The 12,240-nt window shown below is 36.0% G+C and overlaps 1 protein-coding gene across 7 annotated transcripts in view; it reads left to right on the top strand.

Moving 5' to 3' along the window:
• MCM9 (minichromosome maintenance 9 homologous recombination repair factor) overlaps positions 1 to 12,240 on the top strand; it is a 58,107-nt gene that overhangs the window by 36,275 nt on the left and 9,592 nt on the right. For 6 of the 7 annotated variants that reach the window (XM_036318062.1, XM_036318061.1, XM_036318060.1 and 3 more), the window contains 2 exons: positions 6,727 to 6,901; positions 11,737 to 11,939. In XM_036318062.1, the coding sequence (XP_036173955.1) occupies positions 6,727 to 6,901; positions 11,737 to 11,939 (378 nt within the window). The remainder of the gene's footprint in view (positions 1 to 6,726; positions 6,902 to 11,736; positions 11,940 to 12,240) is intronic. The other variant, XM_036318069.1, reaches the window with a different exon arrangement.

The raw sequence follows: 12,240 nt of genomic DNA, 5'->3' as shown, positions 1-12,240 counted from the left end.
TGCACAAAGCCACTGCTAAACACAGCAGCTTTTTTAGTTGGTTACTATAGAGACAAATGGCATTAAATGGAGATATACTTGACGGAAGTTAGGCAAGTAAGCTTTGTGAGATTGGATGCCTTATATGCAGGATTGTCTAAAAAAGGTCAAAACTGGAAAAGATAGGAAGGAGAAAGGTTTCACAAATGAGCTGATAGGTAATTAATTGGTGGATTTAGGTTGGTAGTTTTGTGCCTGCTAAAGTCTTGAATCCAGCATAAAAGAACCTATCTCCAAGTACCTCTATTATGACTGCATAGTGACTTTTATTTTTAATAACAGCTATGCTACCATGAATTTTTGTGTTCAGATTTCTGTTGGAGGCGCATATGTTTTCATTTTTCTGGGTCTTGAGAGTGGAATTGCTGGATCCATATGGCACCTCCTTAGGAGGAACTACCAGGCTGTTTTCCCAAGTGGCTGCACTTACATTCCCACCAGCAGTGTATGAGCATTCCAGTATCTTTACCTCCCTCCCCACCCTTATTAGTTTTTTTGATTATAGACTTTGGTGATGTGTGAAGTAGAGTCTCATTGTGGTTTTGATTTACATTTCCCTGAGGGCTAAAAATGTTTGACTGTTTTTCATTTGCTTATTGATCATTTGTATATCTTCTGTGGAGAAATGTCTATTTGGATCCTTGGCCTTTTAAAAAATTGGGTAATTTTTTTTATTATTATTGAGCTGTAAGAGTTCTTGATTCTAAATACAAGTCTTTCATCAGAGACATATTGATCAGGTTTGGGAAAATTTTCTCCCTTTCTGTGGATTATCTTTTCATTTTCTTGGGGGTGTCCTTTGCAGCTCAAAGCTTTTAATTTGATGAAGTCCAATTTATTTTGTCTTTTTTTGCTTGTGCTTTTGGTGTCATTTCTCAAAAACATTGCCTTATCAAGGGCCATGAAGATTTATATTTGTGTTTTCTTCTAACCATTTTATACCTTTCGCACCTTACATTTAAGTTTGATCTACTTTAAATTATTTTTTGTATATGGTATCAAGAAGGGGTCCAAATTCCTATTTTTATATGTGGATGTTCAATTTCCCAGCAGCATCTTAAAAAATTATTCTTTCCTCAATGAATTGGCTTGGAACCCTTATCAAACATGAGTTAACCATAAATGTGTGCATTCATTTATGCAAAATTAATTTTTTTTGTTGATCTATATCTCATGTCATTACTACACTGTATTGATTATTGCCACTCTGTAGTCAGGAAATTTGAGACCTCCAAACCCCCCCCCCCCCCCCAATATTACATCTATTCGGGATTCCTTGAATTTCCGTATAAATTTTATGATCACTTTGTCAATGTCTGCAAAGAAGCCAACTGAAATCTACACTGAATCTGTAGATCCCTTTGGGGAATATTGCCATTTTAACAATGTTAAAATTCCTGTCAGTGAACATAGGATGTGTTTTCATTTATTTTAGTAATCTTTCATTTATTTCAACAATGTTTTGTAGTTTCAGGGTGTAAGTAAGATTTTGTACGTCTTTTGTTAAATTTATTCCTAAGTGGTTGTGTTTTTGTTTTTTTTATGCTGTTGAAAAGGGAATTAGTATTTTCTTAATATATTTTTGTATTCTTCATTGCATGTATATAGACATATGATTGATTTTTAAAGATTGCTTTTTTATCCTTCAACCTTGCTGAACTTGTTTATTAGTTGTAATAATTTTTTAGTAAGGATAAGATTATTCTATATGCAAGATCATGACATTTGCAAATAGAGATAATTTGACTTCTTTTCCCCCTCCTAATGCCTATTATTACATTTCATGCCTAATTGCCCTTCCTAGAACCTCCAGTACCTTCGGTACAATATTGAATAGAAGTAGTGAGAATGAACATCTCTGTCTTGTTTCTAATCTTAACGTGAAAACAGTCAGTCTTACACCATTAAGAATGATATTAGCTGGTTTTTGTGTAGCTGCCCTTTATCAGGGTCCTAATTTGTTGAATTTTTGTCAAATGCTTTTCCTGCTTCTGTTGAAGTGATCATATGCTTTTTGTGCCTTATTCTATAAATATAAGGATCTTACATTTCTTGATTTTCAGGTGTTGCACTACTTGGTCATGATGTGTAATCCTTTTTATGTATTGCTGAATTTGATTTGCTAGCATTTTGTTGAGGATATTTGTATCTGTAATCATAAGAGATATTGGTTTTTAGTATTTTTGTAATGTCTTTTTTTAATGATGAGTACGTTACTCTCTAAGCACTGCTTTATATGCATCCCATAGTTGTGGTATGTTGTATCTTCATTTTCTTTCATCTCAGTGTTTTCTAGTTTTTCTTTTGTCCAGCTATCTGTTCATCACATGAACACCTCTTTATACTACCTCTGACAAATGGACATTTCATTTTTGCTTAAATAGTTACTTTGAGGAAAAGTTCATTACTTTGTAAGGTAGCCCACTCATTTTTAAACATCTCAATGTATCCAGCATGTAAAACTCTACACGTTGTTCTAGGTTATTTCTTTTGAAGTTGCCCCAAATTTGTTTAATGCTTCTTCCATAGGATAGTTCTCTAAATATATAAACATTATTTTCACTTCTCTAAGTCTTTCTTTAAGGCTAATTATATCCCATGCTATATTCCTTAAATTTAAGGCATTATTAAGATGTCCTTTATAATCCATTTATCCTTTTAAAAAATTATTATTTCTTTTAAAATTTAATGTCTCAAAGTAGACATTAAGTCCTAGAATAGGAGTGAGCAATCTCCTATAAAGGGCCAGATATAAATATTTTAGATTTTGAGGGCCATTCAATGTTTGTCACAATTACTAAACTCTGATTGTAATATGAAACTGCCATGTATAATAAGCATGACTGTGTTAAACAACAACTGTTTTTACAGAAACAGGTGTCTGCGCCAGATTTTGCCCATAGATCATAATTTGCTAGATGTTATCTAACCAGTGCAGAACCTAGTGTGATTATATCATCACTTATGAATGCTATTGCATTAATGTATGTTGAAGACTGTATTAAAATATTCTGAGGGGAAGTTAGATATTATTCTCATATTTGCTCCTCTATAAGTAAGTGTTTTACCCTCTGGCTTCTTTCAAGATTTTTTCTTCATCTTTCATTTTAATGTTTTTCCTGCTCTGTGTTTTCTGAGTTTTCTAGATTTGTGGTTTGGTGTCTGACATTAATATAGGGAATATTATTGACTTCAAATATTGCTCTGTTCCTTCTCTTACTTCTTCTGGTATTGCCATTACATAAATTACATGTATGTTATATCTTTTGTAGTTGTTTTCATAGTTCTTGGATATTCTGTTCTGTTATTTCCATCTTTTTCTCTTTGCTTTCAGTTTTAAAAGTTTCTATTGACTAACCTTACTCTCAGATATTTTTTTCCTCAGCCATGTCCAGTCTACTAATGAGTCCATCAAAGGCATTCTTCATTTCTTTTGTAGTGTTTTTGATCTCTGGAACATCTTTCTTACTATTTCTTAGACTTTCCATCTCTTTGCTTATAACATCAGAGAAATATTGTCAATATTTAATGTGAGAACCTGTAAGAGCTCCTGGAACTAAAACTCACAAAAGTGTGGGAACTCTCTTGCTTCCATGAATGTGTTCCTCTGGAGTTTTTAATTCTCAGAATTGTCCACACTGAGCCTCCAGCAATTTGAGAATTATGGTCAGATTTTCCTATCCCAGAACAGGTTCCCATGGAGGTTTCTGCTCTAGTAAGTTGTGATTCTCTGTCTTTATGTCTTTCCAATTTGGGGAGCAGGGCTTTGACCTGTGACCTCATTTCTCTGATGGATCTCAGAATTATTGATTTCTCAGTTTGTTTAGAGTTTACTTGGTGTTAAGATGGAGTAGTAACTTCTAAGTTCCTTAAATGCTGGACCAGAAACCAGATGTTTTCTTCCGTAAGTTTTACATTTTTCATTTAGGTCTTTAATTCTTTTTTTTTTTTAGGTCTTTAATTCTTATGACTTAATTTTTGTATTACAAAATTAGGTATGGATCAAGGTTGATTTTTTTTCTTTTTGTATAAGGCTATCCAATTATTTGTGGGATGGAGTATCCTTTCTCTATTAAATTGCTTTTACTTTTATATACTTGATCATATATGTGTGGGCCTATTTTTTGGGCTCTATTCTATTCCATTGTTCTATCTGTTTATATTCTTTCTCCATTACCACTCTGGATTGCTCTAGCTTTGTAGTAAATCTGGAAATGGGGTCATGTGAGACTTCCTACTTTATTTTTTGGTTGACTCTTCTGTTTTCTTTGCTTCTCCATATAAATTTTACAATCACTTTGTTAATTTCTAGAAAAAGAAAAATCTTGCTAGGATTTTGTTTGCAGTTGTATTGAATCTATAAAGCATTTTGGGGACAGAGAGCACTTTGGGGAAACATCTTAAAATATTGAGATTTTTAATTCATTCAATGAATATGGAATATCTTTATTTGATTAGGTCATCTTTAATTTTCTTTAAAAATGTTTTGTAGTTTTTGCATACAGGTCTTACACATCATTTTAAAGATCTATATCTAGGTATTTCATATTTTTGGATGCTATCATCTATTATTTTTAAATTGTAATTTCTAATTTTTTCTCATATATAGACATATGATTAATTTTTGTATATTGACTTTCAAACAGCAACCCTGCTATACTCATTTATTAGTTCTAGCAGCTTTATTGTAATTTTTGGAATTTTCTACTTAATCATATTGTCTGTAAATATATTTTTTAAAATTTAGGTTTCCTTTTCAAGAAAAAGTGTTGAGAGCAAATCTCCTTGCCTTGTTCTGATCTTGAGGGTAGAAGGGGTATGGGACTCAAAGCATTCAATCTTTTATCATTAAGTGTTAGCTGAAGGATTTTTTTAAATACCCTTTATCAAGTTGAAGGAGTTTTGTCTAGTCCTAGTTATCTGAGAATTTTTTTTTTATTATGAATGATCATTGAGTTTTGTCAAGTGTTATTTCTGTATCTGTTGAGGTGGTCGTTTGCTTTTTCTTCCTCAGTTGATGTGATGAATTGCATTTATTAATCTTTGAAAATTAGTGTTGCATTCCCAAAATAAACCCAACTTAGTTATGATCCATTATCATTTTATGTATTTTTTAATTTGCTTTTTTTGAGGATTTTTGAATCTATGTTAATGAGGGATACTGGTCTGTAGTTTTATTTTACTATATCTTTATCTGTTTTGGATATCATGATAATGCCGATGTCATTATCTGAGTTGGGACGTGTTTCTTGTTTTTCTACAGTTCTAAAAATTTTGTATAGAATTTGTATTATTTCTTCCGTAAATGTTTGGTAGACTTTATCATGACGTCATCACAGCCTGTAGATTTGTGTGTTGCAAGATGTTTAACTACATAGTCAATTTTCAAAGTAGATATAAGATTATGCAAGTTATCTTTTTTAAGATAAACTTTGACAGTTTATATATTTTGACAATTTCATTTAAGTTATTAAACTTAGGACATAGGTTGTTCATTTTATTTCTGTATTATTAGTTCAGTATCTGTAGGATCTATAATGGTGTCCTGCCTTTCATTCCTGACATTTGTAGCTTTTTTTTCTTAATCAGTCTAGCCAGAGGTTTATCAATTTTTTTTATCAACAATCCTATACAATAAAGAGGTAATTAACCCTCACAAGATGGCTGCCTACGACCAGGCCGGCAGGGGGGTTAGTGAGGGACGACCAAATGCCTGAACAAGCAGGCTGCGTGGGGCGATCAGGCAGGCAGGCAAGTGAGCAATTAGGAGCCAGCGGTCCAGGATTGTGAGAGGGATGTCTGACTGCCCGTTTAGGCCCAATCCCCGGGATCGGACCTAAACCAGCAGTCGGACATCCCCCGAGGGGTCCCAGATTGGAGAGGGTGCAGACTGGGCTGAGGGGACTTACCCCCCCGCCCCCGCCCCGCACAAATTTTGTGCACCGGGCCTCTAGTAGTTATTATAAATACTCATTATGTATCATACAGCTTGTAAAGAACTTTATTTATATTCTTTTTAAATATTCAAGAAAGAATCTATAAAATATTTTCCATTGTTATCCTCTTTTATAGGTGGATAAACTTAGGTCTCACTATGTTATGAAACTCCCTACTATATGATAGCCAGAATGACAAATCCATATTCAAATCCAAGTCTAGGTGACTCCAAAGGCTTTGTTTTTGACCACTCTGCTTTATTGACTGGTTTAAAGGATAAATTATAATCAGATAAGACCTATGAAGGGAATCCTCTGTAACTGGGAGCAAATTTTTCATTTTCATCATTGGACTAATATTCACTGTTCTCTGTCTTTGGACCTTTTTCCATAAACAGTACATAGTACAAAACCTCTTGTCATAAGATCTCTGGAGATCTGTTAGCTCCTTCTAAAAGTTTCAACCACTCAGTGAGTGTACCTATCAAGAAGAGACAAAATTTGAAGACTTCTGGTTTCCACAAAATACTTATTAATGCCTATTAAAATTTCAGAACATAGGATATTCCAAGACCCTCTAGTAACAACCTGAAATAGTTGTTCTGATGCCATCCATTCTTGGTGGAGTACAAATAAAAGCCTTGATTCTAAAACCTTTCCTGCCCTTTAAATTGTAGGTATTTATTTCCCTTCATAGGTATAAGATAGGCTTTTGAAAATAAAAGCTGACACAACCTGCTTGTTTCCTTAGGTCTGACGGTAACTGCTGTAAAAGACTCAGGAGAATGGAATTTGGAGGCTGGGGCATTAGTGCTTGCAGATGCGGGCCTTTGCTGTATCGATGAGTTTAATAGCCTCAAAGAGCATGATAGAACCAGTATCCACGAAGCAATGGAGCAACAAACCATAAGTGTTGCTAAGGCTGGGTAAGTGTTAAATCTGTTTGAATCATTGAGATTAGTTAATATCTGATTATGGAAAATGCGAACCTTATTGACCTGTAAGGTATATTTGGTCCTCTCAGAGACACAGTTATCACCCTTCAAAACACATATTAATTTTCCCATGGAGGTGAATGAGGGAAGTGAAAATTAGTTGTTGGAACAAAGAAAGGAAAACTAAAGTGTAAAATAAATGTAAGTTGATTTAATTCATAAAGGGGACTTATGAAGAACTTTCAATTCAGGCTCCAACCTATTATCTCATTCAATAATTGTGTGTCTACTCTGTATATTATTATGTTAGGAATTTTGAAAGATTCAAAAAGGCAAAACATAATGTCTGCTTTCAATGGTATTCTTGTGAGAATATCATTAATATGTTTTCATTTTATATAGTTGTGTGGGATTTTTACCCCATTTTTGGCATACTCCTCTTTAGAGGCGCAAAGATTGTTTTTTACAAACATACCATTTATTTTGATTCTTTCCTCTGACCTTTTCTCATCACAGCTTTGAGACATAATTCACATACCAGATAAAATCCACTCTTCTAAAGCATACAGTTTCTTGGATTATAGTATATTCATAGAGTGTGCAACTACCACCACTGTCTAATTCCTGAATGCTTTCATCACCCGTACTCTTTAGCTGTCAGTCCTCATCCCCTCCATTCCATATGTCCTGTCTCCCCTAATCCACTTTCTGTCACTGTGGATTTGCCTGTTCTGGACATTCCATGTAAACGGAATCATACAAGATGTAACTTTTTGCATCTGACAGCTTTCACTTGGCATAATGTAATGTTTTTAAGGTTCATCCAGGTTGTCATGTCAGTAGTTTGGTTCTTTTTTATGGCCACTACCTTCCCACCATGTGCTCACTCGGCCTTTCCGCAGTGCATGAGTGTGGGGAGAGTGAGCTGTGTCTCCCTGCTTCTTTTTATGAGGACATCAATCCCATTATGGGTCTCCACCCTCAGCACCTCATCCAAGCCTAATACCTGTCTAAGGTCCCAACTCATATCATCACCCTGGTAGTTAGGGCTTCCGCATAATGAATTTTGGTGGGACACAAATATTCAGTCCATAACAGCCTCCATTACTTTCCTTTTTAATTGTGGTTAAAAACACGTAACATGAAATTTACCATCCTAATTATTTTTAAGTGTGTAGTTCAGTAGTGTTAAGGGTAGTCACAGTGTTGGGCAACCGATCTTCAGACCTTTTCCATCTTGCAAAACTGAAACTCTATACCCGTTAAGCAACAACTTGCCATTTGCACCTTTCCCAGTGCCTGGCGACCACCGTGTTACTTTCTATTTCTGTGAATTTGATGATTGCCTGACCTGACAGTAGCATAGGTTCTTTTACCTTCACTCCATTGGCTGCACTTAGTATTACAGCCCTACTTAACTGTAAAGGGGGATGGGAAATACATCTTGCTCTCTTCCCAGGGGAAAGGGAAATAAGGCTTGGTGAACATACAGCATCTACCACCACAGCCCAGAGTTAAGTTTGGAAGTGACAGAATGTAGGTGAATAAAGCCATGAGTGAAGACAGGGATCCCCTATAAAGGCTGTAATGAGAGACTGTCACACAAAAAGGGCACTTTCTGCCGGGCCTGCAGTGCTGAAAATAATGTGTACAATATTTAGAAACTGTACAATATTTAGAAGAGTCACTACTATGTAGGAAAGTTAACCTATGTAGATAAAAAAAATGGGACAATAGTTTTTTTGAAAAACTGAAATGTTTCCCATGCAAATTAACCATAAAAAATATTAGCATGATTAGTTTATAACTGTTGAAGCCTGTGAATATAAGGTGACCCTGAATTTTAGAAATACTGAACTAAGTAAAGGTTTATTTCTTGTCACTAATCTAGTGCATATTTATTGAGCATTTAATATGTGATAGACAACATGAGGATTATAACAATAAGTGACAGTCCCTCAAGGAAGATCAAATTTAATAGGAAAAAAGTAAGGTAAGTAAATAAATGCCTAAAACATCAGGAAGTACTTACTATGCAGGAAGTACTTAGGATTAGACTGTGTCTTTGTATCTGTGTTTTCAAAAGCCTCATTCAGTTTTGAATGCAGTAATGTTTGTATCACAGGTCTGCAAGCGCCAGGCTTATACAGTATCTGTCTTCCCTTCTTTCAAATGAGCAGAGACCACTCTGTCCCTCTTGGCACCGTCCCCAGGCCCTTTCTGTGCTACAGGCAGCTGCCTGACTCATTACCCTACACGGTTTCCGCTTCCCCTGCCCACCCCTCTACTTCCATCGCTGGCACTTCTGCTGACTGCTCCTCAGGCAGCCATTTTGCTTCACATACTCCTTCCTTAGCCCCCTCCCTTACTCTTGTCTTTTTTTTATTTTATTTTTTTTAGTTACCTCAGAAATAATTCACCACCTTCTTTCTCTCTTTGCTAGTCATTTCCTTCTAACACCATGCGCTGCTTTAAGATCAGATACCTTACAGATACCCAGGCGTCTCCACAGAAGTTTCTCTTTGCTGATGCTAATGCTGATAACCCCCATCCGTTGCACCCGTACTGTCTGCTGGGCGCTGTGTTGCGCTTCCTCATCTGCCAGCATTTCTACTGTAAACTAGAGTCAGAGGCCAGCTTTTTGAATTCTCAGTATCGCTCTTTGCACACAGGAAATGGCTTATAAATATTTGTTGACCAGAGAGGAAGAACAATCAATTACTTTCACCTACATTGAAAATAATGTTAAGAAATTATTTTACATGCAATTGAATTTTATCTCATTGCCAGTATTGCAGCAGTATCCTTTTTTATGATAAATGCCAACGGCCTCACTTCAACATGGATTAAATGTGCTTTGGTGGGATTCATTAGGAACCACTTATTACTTTGTTTTTAGGGCAAACTGTATTTTACCTTTACAAAGCCATTTGGGCACATAATTTATAAGATGTGGACTCTCTGTTCAGAATATTTCCTTTTCAGTAATTTTTCTTAAAAGGGGACTTAGTTTTCAGTGAAAGTACCTTGTTTGTCTTTCTCTCCTTTAGTGGGTGTCTTCGTATGCCGTTTACCACACACTAGGATTCTCAGACTTTTCTAGTCTTAGGGCACGAGGTGATTGCTAGAGCCAACTGGAAATAGGTCAGGGATTAACAGACGCAGCACGTGTCACTGATGCCATGTGCCGTGACTGCTGAGAGGCAGACATGCCACTATAATTAAAAGCAGTCAGCAGCAGAGCAATGTATAGGGAAAACGTTACATTTGTGATTGTCAACAAATATGCTGAGGACTTGCCCATCATTAGTAAGTTTAAAAACAATATCTAAGTCAGGCATACCCATACCTATCTTGCCACTGCTCCATTTAGGACAAGCAATTCAAACTCAAAGGCTAACATGGGCCACATAAATAGAGTTTAAGTTTATGTGGGCTGCAAAAAAACAAAAGCTTCAATTTTCATAGAAACGTAGGTTTATTTCGATAGACATGCTGAATACAAAGGGCTGACATAAATGAGTAATCGTTAACATAAAATAATGTAACATTTTAATAAAAATTAATATTTTTTCTTGAACATTAACTTACCAGACACTGAATAACTGCACAAATTAATAAGTGTAATGCAAATAAACCGATTTTTCTTGTTCTTTGAAAGCAAAGTATTTCCTGTTGCGCACACCAAACAAGTCAGTCCAAGACTAATGATGTGGCCATCAGCTGCTAAAGTATTCCCTGCTGGTATTAGAGAAATGGTGCACCTGCACAAAAGACGCATAGGGAAATGAATGCAACACGATTATAGTAATCAGTCATTAACAAATGTTGTAGCTCCTTATTAATAATTATGTATAAAGGATATTGTAAAAATTAAGTTACAAAATTTTTATTAAAGTGTTTCTTACATACCATTATATTGGCTGGGCTGCAAAAATATTTGTTGTGGGCCACATGTGGCCCACCAGCTGCGAGTTTGACATGCTTGGTTTAGGACTTCATGCCTCTTCCTGGACCATTGTCCTCGTCTCCTCGCTGTGTCCATCCATGGTCCTCCCCATCTAACCCACCCACCACTCCCAGGCCCCTTCAATCTTCCCTTTGCTGTTACTCCTCAAAAACTCGATGCTAAACAGCGTTTATTTTTCCTCATTTCCCCTGCTTCTTTCCTCCCTCTCTTCATCCCTCCCTCCATCTCTCTATTTTTATTTTTTTGTTTCTTTCACTTTTAGAAAAATCAAAACAAAGTGACACACAAAGTTTTTGCTTCAACCAACTCAAAATTCTACAAAATCACTCTCACCTCCACCTTCACCCTCTCCATGAATATATATATATTCTCCACTTAAAAAGTCCACATCATTAAGGGCCCGGTTCAAAAGCTACTTTGTAATGTTCTCCTGATCATCACTTCCGTCCACATAGATGAATAGATATCAACTTTATTTCTCCTGAGACCTTTATACTTCTGGAACTTACCATATCCTTCTTTGTCTTACCATTATAGCTAGTAGATTGCAAGCTCCTTACGACAGTATCCATGTTTGGTTTACTTTGTGTGACTCTGAGCACCCAGCAGAGGGTGTGCGCATAGCAGTGTTATGAAAAATGTTTATGAGCGTTTACTTCTCTACAAGATAGGCTAGTGTAAATGTACTGGGTTGGACTTGGCGTTTGTGATACATCCTGATATCATTCCACATTCTCTTTTACATAAGTTTCCCTAGATTTTCAAGATGCAAGAGAAACCCCTTTCATTAACAAGTTTAATCTTGCTTTTTATTTGAATCTCAACAGTCAGTGAGTTGTACCCTCTCTTTTGGTAGCCTCGTGTGCAAGCTGAACACAAGGACCACCATCCTGGCAGCAACTAACCCGAAAGGCCAGTATGACCCGCATGAGTCTGTGTCTGTGAACATCGCCCTTGGCAGCCCACTCTTAAGTCGATTTGACTTGATCCTGGTTTTGCTTGATACCAAGAATGAAGACTGGGATCGTATAATTTCCTCTTTTATCTTAGAAAACAAAGGTATGTGGAGACAAGCAAATTATTGACAAAGAAAAAATGTAGACACAGCCAAATGAAATTCTCTTTGAAGAAAATTAAATAAATACCCAAGGTACCCTACTAATGGGCAACAGAGAGTTGCTTAGACTGAAGGCAGTGAGAGGACCAGTTAGTGAGCCAGAATAATGGGTAGGAAGTAAAGGGCCCTTCTCTGTCTGCCATTGATGAGATTATGGTTGTGAATATGTTTTTGTGATGAAAGGGGGGAAATCTTATGATATATAATTATTACTTCTTGCATGCAAAGAAAACTGGGTTGAAT

The sequence above is a fragment of the Myotis myotis genome, unplaced genomic scaffold (assembly GCF_014108235.1).
Source record: "Myotis myotis isolate mMyoMyo1 unplaced genomic scaffold, mMyoMyo1.p scaffold_m19_p_7, whole genome shotgun sequence".
Classification (NCBI taxonomy): Eukaryota; Metazoa; Chordata; class Mammalia; order Chiroptera; family Vespertilionidae; genus Myotis; species Myotis myotis.
Note: the sequence above shows the minus strand (reverse complement) of the source record. Positions and strands in the feature narration are given on the sequence as shown.